General features: G+C 47.0%; 1 protein-coding gene across 3 annotated transcripts in view; it reads left to right on the top strand.

The window, feature by feature from the left end:
- Window positions 1–22,482, top strand: part of Rreb1 (ras responsive element binding protein 1) — a 131,870-nt gene that overhangs the window by 96,095 nt on the left and 13,293 nt on the right. For all 3 annotated transcript variants that reach the window (XM_036188633.1, XM_036188632.1, XM_036188634.1), the window contains exons 8-10: window positions 732–868; window positions 13,417–13,606; window positions 15,294–18,216. In XM_036188633.1, coding sequence (XP_036044526.1) covers window positions 732–868; window positions 13,417–13,606; window positions 15,294–18,216 — 3,250 coding nt within the window. The remainder of the gene's footprint in view (window positions 1–731; window positions 869–13,416; window positions 13,607–15,293; window positions 18,217–22,482) is intronic.

A 22,482-nucleotide genomic window follows, 5' to 3' on the forward strand; every position in this document is an offset into this window, starting at 1 on the left:
AAATATCTAATCTTTATTATCACAGTGTAGAGACTTGGAAGACATCAATTCTAAGCTTGGGGTTTTTTGTTTGTTTGTTTTTCTCTGTGTAGCCTTGGCTATCTTGAGTTTCTCTGTGTAGCCTTGGCTATCTTGGAACTTGCTCTGTAAACCAGGCTGGCCTTGAAGTCAGAGATCTGCCTGCCTTTGCCTCCCAAGTGCTGGGATTAAAGACATGTGCCACCACCACCTAGCTGTCCCTCTTTTTTGGTTTTAATTAATTCTGGGCTGTTTTACATGTGTTCCCCACATTGTTTTCAAAAAGTATCTTGAAAAGGCTCCTATATGTGCTTTCTCTTTAGAAGTCCTAAGAAGTACATGGTTGAAATGAAGAATTTCCAAAGTTGTTTCCATGCTTTTTACATTATCTGTGTAGCTGAAGTGGAAGCTTCATCAGCATCAGGGACTGTTTTGTCCTCACATTTATTCCTAACGCCTTGCAGATAGTACATGGTTCATAAGTGCTTGTTGATTAGATGAGGAGACTGAAGAATGGGTGGGTCATAGGTGGGATGGATATTTAGTGGTAGTGTTCACTGAGTGAGTGAGTGAGTGAATGCATAGTCACTCTGACCTTGGTACTGAGTAAAGAGCATACTTTTAGAACTTTCTAGACTAATGTTAGACTCTCTTCGAAAGCAAACTGTATGGGAGACCACCTTGGTGATGCCACTCTGTGCTTTTTTCCTAAGATGGTAGAAGATGGGCAGTCTGGTGGTTTGGAGAAGATGGCTGATGAAGTCTTTCGCTGCCCAGTGTGCTTCAAGGAGTGTGTTTGCAAATATGGACTGGAGACCCACATGGAGACTCATTCTGATAATCCATTAAGGTAGGGAATGTGAGTTAGATCGGTGTTCTGTGAAATTACTCATTACTGTTTCTTCTGGCATATAACATCCTTATTTCTTGTCACTCCAAACTGGGCTCCAGCAACTAAGCTTATTGACGGGATATTGAGAAGGCACTTAAGAAACACATGGTATGGAGAAAAGGTTGGGTTTAAGATTGTGAGCAAGTGTGGCTGTAGCTCCTTTGTTCTTCCTGAGGTCCCTTGAGTAATCACTGGATCTCCAGGCATTGGAGAATCTCCTGTCACAGGTGCTTTTGTATAACAGACATGATTCCTTTGCAAAAGGTGTTGCAACCCAAATGATTGATTGCTATACATGAACAAATGGTCTAGACAGGGACAGCCCATGTGTTTCATGTTCTCAGCACAGCATTGACATGTACCAGGTGCTCAGAAGTGCTCCAGCTGAACTGGACTCATAGTGCAGAAACCTGAAGCATTGTAGGTAGGACAGGGTTCTCGGGCATACAAGCAGGAAAGCCGTTATGTAGTGCAGGTGTCCGGTGCTTGTTCTCTAACCTCTGGTAGGTCTGAGCAAGCAGAGCTGATCCTCGGCTCCCAGGGGCTAAGAGTATGGATGGTGGTATAATTTCCAGCAGTGCTGGAGAGGGTAACATTCCTGTCTTTGTCTGACTTCTCTGGTAACTTCTATCAGCCAAAAGAAAAAATTCTAGATGAACAAATAGGTTTAGAAATTCTCCCTACTACAGAATTGCTGTTGTTTATATGCTGGGTCGACTTTAAATATTAGGAGAGACAAAGAGCTACATGGGAGCCTCTGCTCGCTCAAGCATATAGCTGATGGTTCATCCGAGGGCAGAGCTTAGGCTCCCGGGTTGTCACAGTTTTAGGAGACATCTTGGGAATATAGAATGTGGGTATCTGTCTGCCTAAATTCTCTTACATCAGTTTTGTGGTGATTTTTCATTGGAGCGAGAGAAAAAACTTCCGGGGCGGTCAAAGTGTGAGGCAGTGAAATACTATCAAGTACGTGGGTGGAGCTTCCCCATCCCCGACGGTGGCTAATGGGCTGCCCAGTGTCCAGTGGGGTTCTATCTCCATCCTCTGTGAGGAGGAAAGGTCCCACTCCAGAAAGATCCCCAAAGTGTAGTGGCTGTCCTCCATCCAAGCCTGTCTCTGCCCCCATGTGGCTCCCATCAGCTACACCTGTATCTCTGTTTCCTCATTCACACTGAAGTAGGGCTAGCTCTGTAATGCCTGCATTCTCTTCCAGTCCCCTCCAGTTCTAAAATATGTCTCTGAACTTTGATCCACCAAGAAATAGCAGTTTCTCTTGTCGGTGACCACTGATTCTAAGAATTTCAGGAATGTTTTGCTTTTTGAGACAAGGTCTCTCTACATATCCTTGGCTGTTCTGAAACTCACCATGTAGACTAGGCTGGCCCTGAACTCACCAAAATCTGCTTGTCTTCACCCCCAGACTGCTAGGATTAAAGGCATGCACTACCACACCTGGCCAGGAGCTTAACTTCATAGTTTCATTACCCACAGGGTCCTCTGACTGTGGAATTATGGGTAAAGAGTGAGCATTGAAATGGCACCGGCCTGACAATGAAAGTGGCGCAGAGATAGGAGACTGGCTGGCACGTGGGACCCGAGTTCCTCCAGGTGGGGATTCCTGCCAGGCAGCCACGAACTTCAGGTCTTGTGTATAGTTTAATTTGTGATCAGATACTATTTGAGGACCAACCTGCTTTTACCTTTCCTGGAAATTCCATCATACAGAGAAGTAACCTGGCTCTTCTGAGTGATTTCTAGACAGTGTGGGTCTGCACCACATAGTGTAGCCATGATGAGGCAAGACCAAGTGTCCCTCTCTGAGATGCTGATCTGGAAAGACTTCTTCCCCAGAGCAAATGGAGGTGGGAGTCACATTAGACATGAATCAGTCTGTGGGCAGAACCATCTGGGCCATGGTGCATAGATAGGCTTTGAGGTTGAAGCTCCATAGTCCTGTACTGTTACCAAAGCAGTTTCCTCCCCTAGTTAATGTTGACACCATGAGGTGAGGGGTTGACAGAAGTTCCTTAGCACGTTGGATGGACTTGGCCCCTTCAGGCCGCCTTTCATTCCACTAACCCCACAGCAGCTAGCCATGGGTGGCTCCTAAGAAGGGGTGGCTTGTGTGCCTGGTGAGCAGACCAGCCCCAGCTTCATAACTCTATCTAGTAACTATTGTGAGGCCGGGTGGGGCTGGCTTTTGAAAACCGAAAAGAGTCGATTATAGAACATAGTTAATTCGTCTTTTCTCCTCTCTGCTCAGCTTCCACATAATAGCCTGCTATCAGAGGAAGCCTTGGGGCCAGGCATGGGCCAGTAGGGGGCTAACTGGGGTGGTGCATTATGACAGTAGCTGATGGGACAGACTGCTTGTTAACCCAGAACTAAAATAGGCAACAACTCCACTTTCAAATCCCAAAGGCGGCAGAGTCACAGCGCTACCAGTTTAGAACCGGAGTCTGTAACTTAAAACAGCTGTTGGTTTCTCTCTCCTGCCTTTGCCCCACTCCCTCCCCTGCTACCAAAGCTGGCGAGGTGCCCATGTTCCTTAATAAAGTGCTGGCAGTCCAAACTTGTATATACGCTGAGTCTTTTCTCCTCCACTCTGCTGTGTTTCAAAATAATGCAATTCTGGCATTGAACAAAAGGAAGATACAAAGTCACTGGTAAAGATTCTCGTTCTTAAGTTAGGATATTGCTTGTGGGCATTGCTTGTGACGCCTTCTATCTTGCTCCTGGGCAAGGGGTAATAGGGTAGAGGAGAAAGCTGAATAGAGCGTGCTGGGCGGTTCCGAACTGACGGTGAGGGACAGTACAGAGAGCAGTGGGTGCGGAGGGGAGAGTGTGCCTGGGGCAGAATGCCTCTCTTTGTTGTTAGAGGGGAAGAGAGCAACAACAGGCTGAGCTGCTGGGGATGTAGTGAGCTGGAGAAACGTGCAGACTAGCGCTGCTTAGCAGAACAGCTGACCCCACTGTCCTCTGAAATCTTCTACTTGCCACATTGGAAAGTGGAAAGTGGTGTTAGTGGTCCATTTTTACTCTCTTGCTATCTTCTATTTAGTAATTGAAATCTGTCTGTGCTTATGTGCAGTCATAGCCCCTCTTACTGAAAAGCAGTCCCATGCCAGGTGCTGATCAGCCCACAAGACCAGGTTAAAGACAAGCCAGGAGGCAGCGAAGCTTTCCCCAAGAGTGGGCTGTGGAGCTGGATAGTCACCATGTTGATGAAGGAGCTGCCAAAAGCAAACTTGGCCCAAGTTATTGTATAATCTTAGGTGGCTTCTTGATTAAAGGGGATTGGGTAATAAGTAATTGTAACAATATTTCAGTTAAAATATATCCAACAAATGACCGATTCCTCATTGTGACAGTACAAGGCATTTGACCAGTCTTGAGAAAAACAGGGATGTTTGAGGTGGGACCTGGAGGCTGATCAGACAAAAAAGGGGGGTTGGGGGGTTGGGGAGCATGCAAGTTCAGAGCCAAAAAAGACGCAGAGGCTAAGAGCTTTGGGTCTGACATTGGATGTTGGGGCGCTGCTTTCATTCCTTCCGGGTTACTACTGCCATCATTACGGTCACACTGTTGATCTTGGGGTAATTTTAAGTTTAAGGCAGTGTCCTCATATCAGTCAGGAAACAGGATATGGGAAGCTCGAGGGGTCTTTGCCAGGCACCCAGGGCTCTGAAGGGAAGCTGAGCAATCCCCTCGACAGAGCAAGCTGTAGGCCAGCCATCCCCTTGCTGTGCATCCTGGCTGTGAGGCCACTTGGTGAGCTATACCAGGATGTTCCTGACTCTGTTTCCTGATTGTTCTGAGGGATAGTCAGCCCCCCTCACTGTATACCTGCAGAGAGACCCTAAGACTCCCCGTGTGTCATTCATTGGCCCCATATTCTCAACATGCTAAACACAAGGCGTAGGTGAATAAATATTAGTCTTTTATTAAGACTCCAGAGGTCCAAGGATCAGCCAGAGGAGGACAGAGGCCCTTGGCCTGGCAGTTAGAGGCACCTTAGTCATACCTTTCAAAGCCTCCTCACCACCCAAGAGTGGAGCAAAGACCAGGTTCCACTGGCTTCAGAACTGTCTCCTGTCTCCGCTGACCCCTTAGACCACTCCCTGCTTTGTGTCATGCTGGCTTCATTGAACAGGCCCAGCTGGATACTGGTCAGTGGTAGAGAGCCTGAGCATATTCTTAGGATGTGGCAAGGGAAGGCAACCCAGCCAGGCCTCTGTCACAGGCCATCATTGCTGCTCACAACAACTGGGAGAGATTACTGCAGCTGTGGATGTCAGTTCTCTGCCCCAGGATGGGCCAGGAAGGGTGGGCTGAGAGAAGAGGAATGTCTGGGTGGGGTGGGGCTGTAGACAAGGGATTGTTTGCACTTATTCCTTTTGGCCTCTGGAGACAGAGCAGGGAAAATGAAGCATGAAATCTCTTTTTAAAAGGAATGCCAGTCTCCATCAAAACTCTGCAATGATCAAGGGATTGACCATGTCAGGTATTTCATAGGTTCTGCTCACAGCAGGGAGTGGGGAGTCATCAGTGTCAGGAAAAGTGCCCAGATTGAGGATGTGACATGAGTCGAGGAGCTGGGACATCTGCAAATGACTGTCCTCTCAGCAAACAGGGTTGCAGACAGCCAGTGTGGTCCCAGCCTGCTGCCTGGTACCTTTGTGACCTCAGGCAAGTAGAGACTCAGTTTCCCCATCTGGAAAATAAATAAATTTGATGATTTGTGAGGGTGAAGGAGAATGACCTAGGCCTGGAGCTGTAACAAATTCTAAGTGAGTTTGCTTTTTGTTTTGTTATGTTTTTTGTTTTAGAACGTGTTGTTTCTTAAAGAGTTTTTATTTATTTTGTGTGTGCATGTATTTGTGTGGCAATGTGCTTTCATATGTGTGAAAATGGAAATCACGCCCATTTTATGTGGGTCCCTGGTTGGGGGCTGTCCTCATGTTTGATCAGCCAGCACTTTCCTGAGCTGTCTCCCCAGCCGACGTGTATCCTTTTTAGTATTTTAAGCATAACAGTTAACAATTTGCTGTGGTCTTTCCTGACTTTCCCATCCCAGTGACATAGAGGAGTCAAATTCCAGGACTTGGAATTTGACTTGGGAGAAGGACTGTGGACTTGACAGAGCATAAAAGCATCTGTCCTTTGCTCTTTATTGTCATAAAGTCCCATTTGTATCTACTTTTGCTTTTGTAAATGCTGAGAAGCTATTTAAATGGGGTTTGAGTCCTGCCTCCTGGGAGTATTGTAACCCTTATAGACTGTCAAATAGGCAGATTTAGAAGCTTGAAAGACCTTGATGCCTACAAATAAGAGAGCCACACGTCATTTTCTGTAGCATGTTGGGAAAACCAGCAATTGTTAAAAAAAATTAAAAAAAAAAAAGTTCCTTAAGTTGAAATTTCCCACTGTAGTCTTTTGAAAATACCTTTTGGGTAGTTAATTTTTTAAAGTTAGCCCTTTCTTTATGCTTAAGGGGGGGGGGGTCTGTCTATCCCTCTACTACCCCAATTTCCTTTTGTTTATTTTTTTGAGACAGGATCTCTTTGTGTAGCCCTAACTGTCCTAGAACTAGCTATGTAGATCAAACTGGCCTCGAACTTGCAGAGATCCACCTGCCCCTGCCTCCCAGGAGTGCTGGGATTAAAGGTGTGCGCTACTATGCCCAACTTAATTTTTTTTTTCAGGATTTATTTTCTTTTTAGTTATGTGTGGGCACATGAGTGTGGGTGCCTACAGAAGTCAGGGTGTTGACTCCCCTGGGGCTGGGCTTACAGGTGGTTGTGGGCTGCTGCTTGGCATGGGTGCTAGGAACCGAACTTGACTCCTCTATTAAGAACAGTACCACTTCTTAACCACTGAGCCATTTCTGCGTCCCTCCCTGTATTTGGAGGAGGCATTGTTTTTTGTTGTTTGGGTGTTACTGTTTTATTTTGGGACAGGATCTTGCTATAGAGCCCAGTCTGAGTGCTACTGTTACAGGCAGGCAGACTAACACCTGGAGCCCACTACCTGGGAGGTACACTTGCTGGGACTGTGCAAGACTGAAGAGGCCATAGGGGAGCAGCTGCGTGGCTTACAGACCACACTGCCCAGAATTGTACTTGGTGGGACTGGGTGAGAGTGGGGAGGGCATAGGGGACCAAGAGTGGCTTACCGCTTGTTAAAACATTTCTGCTAACTTCAGGATTTTCATCTTGCTCTAGAACATTAAGGTCACCAGATATTACTGTAGCAGATACTGGAGGAAGCACATCCCAGTGTCACTTAGCTATAATGGACATCTGGTTCCATTGTTTTTTAAACTATTTTGGGCTGGATCATTGAGTCCCTGTAGTGGATATGCACACCATCATAACATCCCACTACATTTCTACCTTACCCTCACTGTGTTCTTGCAAAAAGAAAAGGTAGATGACAGAAGGATACCTTCTTTCACTGCATCCTTCCCCTTTTCACAGGGATGCTTGCCATCAAAGGCGTATATCTCTCAGTTCCCTTCCTAATTAGGCACGTGGCATACAGCAGCTAGCAGTTTCGTTGGAGATGGCTTGGCTTCCAGCTTGATATGTAGCCTAAGCTGGCCTTGAACTCTGACCCTCCCTCCTCTTCCAAGTGCTCGGGATTACAAGTGTGCATCCTCCATACTCAGTTTCAGTGTTTTCTAAATCTTTGAGCTTTTCCTTTAAGACTGAGTGGATTGGAGTATGAACAACATTGCCTGTTTCATTACAGTGTCTTTTCAGAACTGAAAGGACAAAAACCTCAACCATGAGTGTTTCCTTGACCTGGTAGGTCTGGCTAGCCTACTCCTGGCTGTGGTGACTTGAGCAGGTTGAGTGCTGGCTGGCAGGGTCAGGTCTTCTGTGGCTTGATGGCTTGAGGTTAGAGTAGAGATCAGTCCTTGTGGAGCCAAGTACATTAGCAATAAAATCTTTCCAACCTGGCAAAAGTCACAGCTGGAATGTGATGGTCTCCTGCTAGTTGATAGAGAAAAGATGGGGAACTTCTTTTTCCTCTATGACTGGGAGTTGAACCCAGGACTTACACATGGTAAGCAGCTATCCTGCACTCAGCTACACTCCTGGCCTACAGAACAGTTCTGTGACAGTGACTCCCCGTGTCCTTGACAACTGAAAAACACTTCTCTAAGCATATATCGTGGGTGCTCTGTGAGCTTAGTTTTCCAGCACCCCCATTCTACCGCTACAACTTACATACGAACACCCACAATCAAAACCTTGCTCAGTTAGCCTTCCCTGCTGCTGGGAGGGGTTTCCGGTCCTTGGGACCCCCACCTACAGACCTTCCTATCTGTGCTTCACACCTACCCAGAACCCATCAGTGATATTACAAGTGGTACTAAGGGAGACTGGGAGAGAAGAGATAAGCAGCAGGCAGCTAGCTCTCTTCTCGTTGCAACGCCCCAGCTCTCTCCTCCTCCCGCCATCAAGAGCTACTGTTGAAGTCCTACCCTCCTCCCCATTGAGGTAGGACCCCAGATCCAGTGACTGGGAAAAATGTTGGACTCTGTCCTAACATGCCAAATTCAGATTCTCATCTTCTTAGCTATACTGGCTAATGCGCTGCTAATTTGGGTTCTTTGTAAGTGAGTCAGTACCCGTGTTCTGCCTGGGGGGTGCAGAAAGCTGTTGCTGTGAGTCAATATAGTGAGCATGCTTGTGGAAAAGTCAGGCGAATGTCTGCTTTTTTTTTTTTAAATCACCCCTCTGTTCCATGTGTAATTTCTCCTTAAACTGTTTGGCAGTTTTTCCACTGAATCCCCCCCCCCCCCGGGGGGGGGGGGAGTAACCTATTTCAATAGGATTTTGAAAAGACGGTTTTGTTTTTGGATGGAAGTATACGTTCTAATAGTTTCTTTGGGTTTCCAGAAAAGGAAAACACACACACACACACACACACACACACACACACACACACACACGCCCAATACATTTATTTTACTAACAGCAAAGTTGGTCTCCATTTGGGAAAGCTGCCCTCTATTTCCAACATAGGGCCATTTCCATTGCCAGAAAATCAAAAGACAGTCAGTTTGGTATATAAAAGTTCTCCCTGGCACGTCGTCAGGGTCTGTTGCAAAATGAAATTCTCCTACAGCTCTCCCCTCACTGACTCTTGAGTATGTTTCTGCCTCTTCTAAATATTTTTGCAATCATTGTCTTTATGGGTTTCCTGGCAGGGCTGAGATATTCCACAAAGCCAGGTTGAGGACAACAGAGTCCTGGGGACCACCCAGCCAATGGCTGTAGCCTTAATGAAGAGTGAGTGATAAACCCAAGCCAGGTCTGCCAGTACCCTGAGGGTAACACCAGCTGCAGGCTCTGCCTGCTGCCACAGGCTCCACAGATTTACAGTGACCTCCCTTGTCCTTCAAGCCCTTCGAAACAAGGTTGCAAAGCCATGCTTCCCGCTCTGGGGAGGGCTGTAAAAAACCCTTGTCTCTGATAAAGGCCCTACTTTCCTAGGTGACGGTTTTCCTCCCTGGCTTTATGTAAAGTCCATCAACAGGTGCTGAGTGTGAGGGAAAGAGGCACGCCATCTTCTGAGAGTGTCGCAGCCTTGCAGTGCATTTATGATTTCAAAGCAGATGTGGCTTTTTGGTTTGGGTTGGTTTATTTAAGAGGATGTGTTCTGGTTGGGGCGTTACGGCTATTTGCTTTTTTGTTTTTTATCTTCCATTTCAAGCAGCTTGCTTGTGAGATCCTCTAGAGCAGTGGTTCTCCACCTTCCTAAGGCTGAGACCCTTTAATGCAGTTCCTCATGTGGTGGTGACCCCCAACCACAAAAATTTTTCTCGCTGCCACTTCATAACTGTAATTTTGCAACCGTTATGAATCATAATGTAAATATTTGATATGTGACTGTAAGGGGATTAAGACCCAAAGGTTGAGGACCACCACTCTAAAACCTTTTTAGAAGGGAAGCAAAGATGCCTATTGTCTCAGCTACTCGGTATCGGGGATCCTTTAAAAAACAGACAAAATCCAGCCAGTCAGTGGTGGACTCCTTTAATCCCAGCATTGGGGAGGCAGAGGCAGACAGATCTCTGTGAGTTCTAGGCCAGCCTGATCTACACTGAAAACCTTGTGTGTGTTGGGGGGTGGGGGGTGGGGATACAGTACTTGGAAGACAAAGGAGGCAGATTCCTGTGAGTTTGAGACCAGCCTGGTCTACATAGAGAGTTCTAGGCCAGGACTACATACTTGAGACTCTTAAGAAATAAGGAAGAATTTCAAACTGTGAAATAGGGGTGCTTAGGCTGAATTCCTGTGAAGGTGCAAGTGTGAAAAGTAGATCTTAGACTTGATTTGGAGGGTCCAAGCGTGCAGGTTGGAGAGGGAGTTCTCTTCTCAGCTGTGGCCCCAGGGAAGGCAGGCAGGGCCTAAGGAAGCAGCTGGTTAAGAACAGAGGGTGGGCAGAGGGTGGGCAGAGGGTGGGCGGAGGGAGCACTTGTTTTTCCACGTGAATCTTTCCCAGATTAAACCTGCGAGCTGAGGAGGAGTGGCCTGCGTGGCGTTTATGAGTGCCTGAGCTGAAGCTTTGCTGCTGGGGAGCCAGTTCTTGCTGACTCTTGATCCATTTCATTCAGCTAAGATCAACACATAACTGGTGTTTCTGTGTAAAGCCTAGTGTTGAATATGTATTATTGATGGGTTAACATTGAACTCAACAACAACCAATACCACTGTAACCCATGCCTGAATAGAGCATCCCTAATGCATCATGTTCTCTCCTTAAGGCACATCACAGCTTCCTATGCTTAAGACACTAGATGATCCTTCAGAACCACATCTAGAAACCTTTATTTACCAAAACTACCAACAAAAAGTATCAGAACACAAGGAACATGGTGTGAAATACCAGAAGGACCTCCACTTATGGTTTAAGGGCTGACTGAGGCCACACGCGATTTCCTGCTGTTTAAGCAGGGTATATTTATTAGACAACTCAGATTTGTCGTTGCTTAGTACATATTTGTGAGTGAACACAAAATCATTAAAGGTATCAATTTGGGATTTAATTTAGTAGATAAATTTACAAGTGCAGAACCCCTAGGCAATGATGATCATTGTTTGGTATTATCACTTATTTATATTTATATATTACATCACAAACGTAGTATTTAAAGTATATATAAATTATCTTGTAAAACCTCTTACCTGATTAACAAGCCCTTCTGCTAAGTACAAGCCTGTGGGCTTCAAACTACACATTTGCTGAGAAGTGTTCTACTCCTGGGAGTAACTGCTCATTCTTACTAACTTTATCTACTGTGATTAGGACAAAATTAGTGTCTAGGATAGTGCCCAGCACTGATAAATATTAATTTAAAATTCTACAAATACTACGGAAAATGTAGTAAATTACCCTGAGAAGAATAAGGAAGGAGTTCTTGAAGACAGTCAGTGGAGATGCCTACAGGAGGCACCGGTGACGGGTCTCCTGCTGTGTCCCCCTTGTTTTTGGGCCTCCCATGGAAGGAAGATGCAGTGTGGCTTCTGTCCTCATCATTGCCCTTGAATTATCTTTGGTTCGTAGAGACCAACACAGTGTCATAGGCTTGAGCCCAGCAGCGTGATGATGCCATGGGACATTCTGAGCAATGGACATTTCTCTTCATTCCCTGTGCTCTCCCCACCCCTTCCAAAAGCTCTCATAGTATCATAAGTATGCAGGCTGAAAAGCATGAGAAGGAACCCTTCACATTACACGTGCCTAAGGAAATCAGGGTTGGGCTCTGTCAGCTGAGGCCCTGCCCCACACTCAGCAGCTGCTGAAGGTCATCATTGGTATGATTTAAAGTTATAAAACCTCACCTCGCTCTTACTGCTTATTTGAGGTAAAGTAGTTCCCCTTCTGATCAGTGTGTTAAGGAGCATTTAAAAAAGCATATGCAAAAACTTAGCAGCGATTTCTTAATGAAGAACATGGTGAGAGGTTGATTCACCTAATTCTGATATTTCTCTCATCTTTTTACTAGAATAGCGTGAGGAGGTGGGCTGATATCCATGTTCAGTTGACTTGAACCTAAAAGGTCTAAAAGCTAGAGTCCCATTTCCAGACATGGTTTCCCCAGCCTCTGAGGTCAGCATCATATGTCTGCTCTCAAGTCACAACTCAACCTGTTTCAGCCGAAAATAGATCCTGGTAAAGTGCAGTGTGTGTCTGTGCTGTCCTGCTTAGCCTGTGACTTAACCCTCTGTGTTCTGACAAGGGATGGAGCCTCAAATCTCCCTTGGACATGCCCTACCCACAAGGGGTGCATGTGGGGGCCACACCAGGGGAACCAGTGGATGAAGCATGTCCAGTCCTCACATGTGTTCTGGCCACAACTGTTGGAAGCTCAGTAGACTCCCCTCAGAAAGAGCATTGTGTTTCCAGTGGCTGATGGGAATGTGTTATTTTAAATCTTGCTTAGGGGGTGTTTCCAGATTACCAGGGGAGAGGCCAGAGGTAGGAATCCGACAAGGCTACATTCTGCTGCAGCTGCTAGGGAGTGATAAAGGGCTGCACAGACTCTTCTTCAGCATTTCAGCAGCATGGGGGATTTCATTGTCTTTCTTTCCAGAAAAGAAGGAACAACAAAGAAATTTTCCACCAGCTAGTATGTAGTGTAAATGGGAGCAAGTAGCTTTGCCTCTATAAAAAAGTGGTAACAAGACACCCCCCCAAGAGGGTTTATGAGTGTGAGATGTGGTTATACAAATAAATAGATCTTTCTGCCATCATGCAAATGTGCACATCTGCCCTGCCCCACACCAATGAGCTCTATGTGCACGAGGAGTTTTGATGAATTCCATTTAACTAGCCACATGGGTTCCAGTGACTACAGTGAGTTACAGACTGGGGTGCTTATACTACCATTATTACGGCACCTGAAATTTCACTCAGTGAAGATCTAGAGATCATGGTAACCACTATCCTATTGGCCTGATGTCCACTTCCCCGGGAGGGCTTTTGTCCTTATTGTGAGCTCAGTGTGTGGTGATTTTTCTGATAGAAGTGGTAGTACTACCAATATCTCTGCTGCATACCAGGAGTGCTGTGTGACTTCACTAGTGTCGTGTAGGCGTGTGGTGTTTGTTTTGAAAAGGGCTCTTCAGTGCCTTGTACCACCATGCCCAGCAGCATACATAGGCTTTGTTGTGTTTTGTTGATGTTTTTGAGACAAGGTCTTGCTTTGATGACTTCAGGATCCTAAACGGTCTTCTCTTTGGGCACGGACTTTGGATGATGGTGTCATACATGTATCTCGTGCCACCTGCAAAGATTTGGTATCCAGAGTTACTAGAATATATTTTTATAAAAACAAAAGGGGGGAGAGAGATTGTGTGTGCGCCCGTGCGCTACCCACTAGCAATTATGCTTTACTTTATTCAAGTACAATGAAGCAACAAAGCTTGTGCTAAAGCTAACAGACCGCAAGACTGAGCTGCCTCCTCATGGCTGTCACTCCCTTCTAGATGTGACATCTGCTGTGTGACCTTCCGCACACACCGAGGGCTGCTGCGCCACAATGCCCTTGTCCACAAGCAGCTTCCCAGAGACGCCATGGGAAGGCCTTTCATCCAGAACAACCCTTCGATTCCTGCTGGCTTCCATGACTTAGGATTTACTGACTTCTCCTGTAGGAAGTTCCCTCGAATTTCTCAGGTATGCTGAGGGACCCATTCAGCCTGCAGCTACCTCTTGCATTCTGTGCAGCTGGGTGGGGTCGGGTGCTTTCTGTAATGTCCTCTCACTAAAATCCAGCCTGGCCTAGTCTCTCCTCCTTGGGTTTCTTGGGCTGAGAGGGGCCAATGGTCTTTTAACTTAGATTGAGTTTTCCATGAGTCTTTGTGTGAACCCAGCTCATCGGTGAGTGCCTTTTGCCCATTCTTCAGGCTTTGAGAGTTCAGGTTGTATATTCACTATTCCTGCCAAAGCCCTGTTGTAATTGTTAGTGTCTGCTTTACAGCTAGGTATTTTTAACAGTTTCTATTAAAATGCATTGAACTTTTTGGGGGGTCGTGTGTGTGTGTGTGTGTGTGTGTGTGTGTGTGTGTGTGTGTGTGTGTATGTGTGTGTTGATATCTGTCATATGTATGTGGATGCTCCTGGAGGCCAGAAGAGCATTGGATCCCCTAAAGCTGATTGTAAGTGTTTGTGAGCCATCTGATGTAGGTGCTGGGAACAAAACTCGGCCCTCTGGAAGAGCAGCAAACATTCTTAACTACTGAGCTGTTTTTCCCAGCTCCTTGGATCATTACAGATTTGAATAAGCCAATAAGCCAATTTGTTCCATGCCTATATGGAAACTACCAAAACTACTTTTTAATTTTTTCCATGTGTGAAATCGAGATAGGAAGCATCCACAGATCTCAAGTGCATAGTACCTGACACACGTACATGCATGACTCTTCCCAGGTGATTTATGTCCCCCCACACAGTCACAGAAACAGCCAGTTCTCATCATTTTGTGAAAAAGGCACCCTGGTTTGTTCTCTCAGCTAGTCTGGCACTGCCCAAACTGGCCATCCTCCTGCCTCAGTCTGCCAGGTGCTGGCTTTGTGCTCACCACCAGTGTGAGCACTCCCCTTTTTAAAGACTCAGCTAGAACTCCACTTTGAGACTATTTCACTGTGCTTTTTAGTGTATCGCTGGTGACGGTGTCCTTAATCAAACAAGCATGATTCTTTCAGGCATGTCCATCCTTTTGGAAACTACCCTGCTGTGAGGCAGACACTAACGATGACAACAGGGCTTTGATGGGACGGTAAATATACAGCTTTAAATCTCAAGCCCGAAGAATGGGCAAAGGCACTGAGGGGCTAGCTCCACACAAAAAAAATTACAGAATGCTTAATCTAAGATGAAAGGTCTTCTACCCCCTCGGCCCAAGAAACCCAAGGAAGATAGACTAGACCAGGCTGGATTTTAGTGAGAGAAAGAACATTAGAGAAAAAAAATATATATATCACACACACACACACACACACACACACACACACACACACATACCACCTAAGACATTGCTATCTATAGGGTTCACACTTGTGAACTGAGCAGTTGAGTGACAAAGGAAAGTGTCTTGTCGTGTTTTAAGTAGGCTTACAGTCGTGGTAAACTACATCCATAGCTGTCTGTGGCCACATGTGGCTCACAGGCTGTAGGCCAGACTCCTGCTCTCGTTTGTCATTTTCCTCCTTCAGTCTCAGATTCACGCTCAGAAAGGCTGGCTCCCAGTATTAGAGAAAGGGGCTGCTGTTACACAACAGACACTCCTCCCATCCCCCTTTGGTTGGGGTCATTTCTAAATCCTTACCTTTTCTCCTTGCCTTTGCTGGCGGGACTCACTTAGGCCTGGTGTGAAACAAACCTGCGGAGGTGCATCAGCGAGCAGCACCGGTTCGTGTGTGATACCTGTGACAAGGCGTTCCCCATGCTGTCTTCACTCATCCTGCACAGGCAGACCCACCTCGCTGCTGACCAGGCCCGGGAAAAGCTCCAGACCCAGACCCTGGCTGACGACACCACGGACCAGAAGGTCTTCCTGGCCTTGCTGGGCCTGCAGCACACCAAAGACATGAAGCCTGCACCTCCTGAGGAGCCCCTGCCGGACGACAACCAAGCAATACAGCTCCAGACACTCAAGTGTCAGCTACCTCAGGACCCTGGCTGCACCAATGTGCTGAGTCTGTCCCCTTTTGAAGCTGCTTCTTTAGGTGGTTCTCTGACAGTCCTCCCAGCCTCCAAGGAGAGCATGAAGCATCTGTCCCTGCAGCCCTTCCAAAAGGGCTTCATCATCCAGCCGGACAGCAGTATTGTGGTTAAGCCCATTTCAGGAGAGTCGGCCATTGAGCTAGCAGATATCCAACAGATTCTAAAGATGGCAGCTTCAGCTCCTCCACAAATCAGTCTTCCGACACTTTCCAAGGCTCCTGCCACACCCCTTCAGGCCATTTTCAAGCACATGCCTCCTCTGAAGCCAAAGCCCTTGGTCACACCTCGGACAGTGGTAGCCACCTCTACACCCCCACCTCTCATCAATGCACAGCAGGCATCCCCAGGTTGTATCAGCCCTAGCCTTCCTCCGCAGTCCCTGAAGTTCCTCAAGGGCTCAGTCGAAGCAGCCTCCAATGCTCATCTGCTCCAGTCTAAGTCTGGGGTCCAGCCGAACACCACCACACAGCTCTTCCTGCAGCAGCCTGGAGTAGAGTTGCCAGGCCAGCCTGAGATGAAGACGCAGCTGGAACAGGACAGCATCATCGAGGCCCTGCTGCCCCTAAACATGGAGGCAAAGATCAAGCAGGAGATAACAGAGGGTGACCTCAAGGCCATCATGACCGGCCCCAGTGGCAAGAAGACCCCTGCCATGCGCAAGGTGCTCTACCCCTGCCGCTTTTGTAACCAGGTGTTTGCTTTCTCTGGAGTCCTGCGCGCCCATGTTCGCTCCCATCTGGGCATCTCACCCTACCAGTGCAACATCTGCGACTATATTGCTGCAGACAAAGCCGCGCTCATCCGCCACCTTCGCACACACAGCGGGGAGCGGCCTTATATCTGCAAGATCTGCCACTACCCATTCACGGTCAAAGCCAACTGTGAGAGGCACCTTCGTAAGAAGCACCTCAAGACCACCCGGAAGGACATCGAAAAGAACATCGAGTACGTGAGCAGCAGCGCAGCGGAGCTGGTGGGTGCCTTTTGCTCCCCGGAGACAGTGTGCCGGCTGTGCGGTGAGGATCTGAAGCACTACCGTGCACTGCGCATTCACATGCGCACACACTGCAGCCGAGGCCTGGCTGGCTGCCCCAAAGGCCACAAACCTTTCGAGTGCAAAGAATGCAGTGCCACCTTTGTGGCCAAGCGCAACTGTGTCCATCACATCCTCAAGCAACACCAGCACGTGCCTGAACGTGACATTGAGAGCTATGTGGTTGCCACGGATGGTGGCCTTGCCCCCACAGACATGCCCACAGAGGCCTCCGCCAGAGGAGGAGAAGAGGGCAGCTGCATTGCTTTCGGGGAGTGCAAGCCCCTCGCCACTTTCCTGGAGCCCCAAAATGGCTTTCTTCACATGAGCCCCACCCAGCCCCTGCCTTCCCACATCTCTGTCAAGCTGGAGCCAGCCAGCAGCTTTGCAGTGGACTTCAACGAACCCCTTGACTTCTCACAGAAGGGCCTGGCACTGGTCCAAGTGAAGCAGGAAAATGTGTCCTCCTTGCTGACCTCTTCCTCCTCTGCCCTCTACGACTGCTCCATGGAGCCCATTGACCTATCCATCCCCAAGAGCGTAAAGAAAGGAGACAAGGACACAGTTGTCCCCAGTGACACCAAGAAACCAGAACCAGAATCTGGGAAAGCTGAGCAGCAATCTCCCTGCCCAGCACCCTGCCCTACCTTGTCAGTGACTGTGGAGCCCAGAGGGAGCTTGGAAAACACCACAGGCACTGTAGTGGCCGTCACCACAGCTGCTGACCTGGAAGCCCACACTCAGCCCCTCCAGGGCTCCGTGCGCCTGGCTGTTCCCATCTATTCCTCAGCTCTCATTAGCAACCCTCCCCTCCTGGGCAACTCTGCCCTCTTGAACAACCCGGCCTTGCTTCGGCCATTACGGCCCAAACCTCCCCTCCTCTTGCCAAAGCCCCCCATGACAGAGGAGCTGCCTCCACTGGCTTCCATTGCTCAGATCATCTCATCTGTGTCCTCGGCCCCTACTCTGCTGAAAACGAAGGTGGCTGACCCTGGGCCATCGATCACCAGCAGTAACACTGTGGCCACAGACAGCTTAGGAAGCTCCATCCCCAAAGTTGTCACTAACCACACTGACATCACAAGCCCTAAAGAATCCAGTGACCCTCCCTCTACGGCCAGCAGCCCAGAGGAAGCCTTGCCTACTGAGCAAGGACCCTCTGGCTCATCCCGGAAGAGGGGTAGGAAAAGGGGAATGAGAAACAGGCCCCTCACCACCAACAGTGGTGTGGACCTGGACTCCAGCGGGGAGTTTGCTAGTATCGAGAAGATGCTAGCCACCACAGATACCAACAAGTTCAGTCCATTTCTGCAGACTGCAGAGGATGATACTCAGGATGAGGTGTCTGGAGCCCCTGCAGAGCACCATGGACCCAGTGATGAGGAGCAGGGTGGCCCTGCAGAAGACAGGCTGCTGAGAGCAAAGCGGAACTCCTATGCCAACTGCCTGCAGAAGATCAACTGTCCCCACTGTCCCCGGGTCTTCCCTTGGGCCAGCTCCCTCCAGAGGCATATGCTCACACACACTGGTAAGGCCCTCAGGACTCACCAGGTGGTGAGTCTTGAAAGAAGAGACTGAGGGGTAGGGGTAGACCTGAAGTCTGGGGCCCTTTTCTCATGTTCCATTCTTCCATGTCTCAGAAGCCACAGCCTGTTAGTTTCCATATAATCTGTGCCTGTGGTCTGAGCCACCAAGGGGCATTCATTGGTAAACAAATGCATCGGACACAGGTGACAGTGGTCATAGGCTCTCTCACTTCCCTCCCTACATCCCTTGCCTGACAAGTGTCAAGGTTTTCTACTAAGTTAAGTATGGAGGCAATTCCAGAGAAGAGGGATTTTACATTAATGTTCTAGAGATGTAAAGAGCTTGGTGCTTTGATGTGAGAAATCTCATCCTGGTGTCCTCAGAACCACCTTTTCATTTTGAACATTCTGTGGAGTTCTGTGGCTACCGTACATGTGAAAGGTAATACTGCAAAATGTGACTTGGCCTTTTTCCCCCTTCTCTGAAGTAGCTGCACCTCCCCCTACTTGTTTATTTTTTATACTTTTTTTGAATATTTATAATACATAGATGATTGGTAGTGGTAATAATTTTAAGTTCTATTGTAAAATGTTATCTGTTGAGGGAAACACTCTCATAATTCAAAAATTCTAAATAACAGAGCTAAATTACCAAAGTGATATCCCAGAAGTGTTTTTCAGATGTCAGTTTTTAGAAGCTGGATTTTAGAATCTTAAATACAGAATATTTATTGAATTATTTTATGCCAGATACTTTTGAGTATTTCAATAACCAAATACCTTTTTTCACAGATGTAATTTTCTGAGTATATTATCACAGGATTTGTATCACTGATCATTTGAGATATGTACATTTTTGTACATTGAGTTGAGGTCCTTACTCTTGTGGTATTTACAATTTAAATATTAATAGATAAGACTAAAAAAAATACCAAATTATTACTATATGTGTAGTACAGGATTGCTAGATAAACTATAGGTCACCAGCAAAATTTAAATTTTAGGCCAACAAGTAATTTTTGTAGTGTTAGGGACAAACGAAGGCATTACTTGTTGATTTGAGTGAAGTTCATATTTAACTAGACATCTTGTCATTCTGCTTGCAAACAACAGAAAATCAAGGCAGTTGGAAAGTTTAGAACAGTATTGTGAAGGGCAGCTATGTGCCCGGTGGAAACACTGGAGGTTGGGACGGATAGCCCAGCTGTGCCTTTGGAGAGTCCAGTCCTTAGGATTGCCTGAGTTCTGATTGCCAGAATGTCGTCACTGCTGGTTCAGGAGCTTCTGAGCCTGTTCAGTCCCCAGGACCCACATGGTAGAGGAAAAGAACCACTCCCACAAGTTCTTCTCTGACCTCTACATGCCTGCCATAGCATGTACATGCTGATCTCTCTCTCTCTCTCTCTCTCTCTCTCTCTCTCTCTCTCTCTCTCTCTCTCTCTCTCTCTCCCTCTCCCTCTCTCCTCTGTCTCTCTCTGTTTCTCTCTCTCTCTCTCTCTCTCTCTCTCTCTCTCTCTCTCTCTCTCTCACTCACACACACACACACACACACACACACACACAAAGAGAAAGGGAAAGAATAAAATTACTTTTTAAATAACTAAATTCCAGTCAACAGCATTGAGCAAAACCCAATTTAAACTGTAGTTAAGCTAACTGCCTGCATTGTGAGAGATGCCTTCTTCCATCCTGTCGTCTACTATGTGGGATTATTCTAGCATCTACACTTTGTCTCGACACATTTCTCCGATTTACCCACGCCCTACAGTAGAGCAAGGATGCCAAATGCTAACTGTCCAAATAGGGGCCAGCCAGCACAAACGTGGCTTTAGCTCTTTATCCTGCTTAGGTTCCAGGAACTGCATCTGAGGAGGAAGCTGTCATCTTTCAAGTCCTCTTGTGTGGTTTCTACATACTCAGTTTCCTCCCTTCTCCAACTCTGTACAAGCCCGTGGCTCACTGTTCTTTCTCTGAATGTGTTGGAACCTCATGAGACAATGATGCACTGTTCCTGCCAGTTCCCCTCTTGAGCATCTCGTCCTGTGTCTTTAGGCCACAGGAGGACAGAGTGCCAGCAAACAACCAGTCCCTTTCAGCTGCAGTCCTCATCTCTTCCTCCTTCCCTTTGCTCTGGTTCCTCGTTCCACAGTGAAGGGTCAGGATGGTGCAATATCTGAGAATCCCCTCCAGCTGTAACAGCTGGGGTTCCCTAGCTCACTTTCTCATGGGTGCTTTAAGCTCCTTTGCCAGCTCTGGGCTCTTACCCCTCACCTTCTACCCACTGAATTTTTAATTAGGAAGATGTCCTTAGTGTGTAGAAAGCGACCGGAACCAGTTGTTCTTGGATGCCTTTTACTAAGGTTTAATTGATGTTGATGTGTGTTTGTATGTATGACTACACAAACGTGTGCAGGTACCTGCAGAGCCTAGAAGAGGGTGTTGGATCCCCTGGAGCTGAAGTTACAGGTGCCTGTGAGCTAACCGATGTAGGTGCTGAGCACTGACTCAGGTCTTCAAGACCATCTCTGCAGCCCAAACTTTTTCTTTTTCTTTTGAAGCTGAGGATCGAACCCAGGGCCTTGTGCTTGCTAGGCTAGCGCTCTACCACTGAGCTAAATCCCCAAGCTTTTTCTTTACCACTTTTACTTAAATGGCAGCTTTGACTGCAGAAGAAGAGGAAGAGGAGGAGGACAAAGATGAAGATGAAGACCAAAAGAAAGATGTCTTGGCCCTGAGGGTAGAGCTTATGGAAAGTTCAGGGAGGCTTGAGTATCTGCAGCCCTGTCACCACAAAACTCCATCTGAGTCACAGGCTAGTTCTAACCTTGATTCTCTTCAGAGAACATTTTGCAGCTCATCCGTCTGTTTAGGTCTTGACAAACAAGGTCCCGTTGTCCTCAGCAAACTTTTGTTCCTTCTGCCTGGCTTTGCTCCCGGTGCCCTTCACATAATGCCTCTTCCTTTTCTGACTGCTCTGCATGAATGAAGATTGGCTGACTGGCTTTAATGTTTACATTGGGGTGAGAGACATACAGTCCCTCGGTACAAAAGTAATTCCTTATGGTTACAGCTGTTCTTAGATGTGCGCATGCATGTACACACAATAAAATAATAATAATGATAATAATAATAATAATGATAATGATAATAATGGACAATTACCAATGGCCATTTAAATCATGTGATGTGGGTGCAGTCCCCTGGTGATTTTCAGATCTATGAAATGCTAAAAAGGCTTACCACTTTTACATCTGCTATTTTAAAAGTAAGGGGTTTTTTGGGGTTTTTTTTTGTTTGTTTGTTTTGTTTTGTTTTGTTTTTTGGTTTTTCGAGACAGGGTTTCTCTGTAGCTTTGGAGGCTGTCCTGGAACTCCTTTGTAGACCAGGCTGGCCTCGAACTCACAGAGATCCACCTGCCTCTGCCTCCGAGTGCTAGGATTACAGGCGTGCACCACCACCGCTCTGCTTTTTTTGGGGATTTTTTTTGCAGTGAACTTGTGAGCTTTAAATGATAGTGTTACTTGTCAGTTTCCTATAATCGAAAGCTCAGGTACCACCAAGCTGTCTTTTAACTGTCATATACTAACATGACTCTTCCGTCATGGAATACAGCCTGGCTATCCAAACCACCTAGAAAGGAAAAGCAGGAGGAAACTAAAAAGTAAACCATGTAAGAGATAGGAATGTACCATTTCCTTTGAAATCAAGAATCCCAGCATCGTAGAGTGGGGGACATGGCTGGGTGGTTAAGAGCAGAGTTCAGATCCAGCAGCCATGTAATACATTGGGCATCTTAGAAATGCTTGTGACCCCATCTCCAAGGGATGCCACGCCCCCTTTGGCCTCCCACACAGGCACATGTACTGGTACACACAGACACAAATGGAAACCATGAGTGAATCCCAGCATATGAGCTTCTGCCTTCTTTTCCCTCTTTTCGGCCCCTCTCGGCCTGTTCTGGTGCTGGCTCTTGAGCCAGCCCTTCATTGTGCTGCAGAGCTCCTGGTGTGCCCCTAGCCCCGCCCCCTGGTTTCTCCTCTGCCTCCCTCTCTTCCTCCCCATCTGGCCAAACCGGATGAAGCTGCCATCTTGCTTTTTGACAAAGAAATAGTAAAGGAAATTTTAAAATACCGTGTTCAATTATTAATGGAAAACAAGTCAGTCACCTGAAAAATACACAGCAAAGATGTTTCTACAGCTAGTCACTTTATGACTCTTTTTAAAATGAAGGTGTTTTCTGTGCTTTTAGCAGAAAACTCCTGTGGACC

The sequence above is a fragment of the Onychomys torridus genome, chromosome 5, assembly GCF_903995425.1.
Source record: "Onychomys torridus chromosome 5, mOncTor1.1, whole genome shotgun sequence".
NCBI classification, from domain to species: Eukaryota; Metazoa; Chordata; class Mammalia; order Rodentia; family Cricetidae; genus Onychomys; species Onychomys torridus.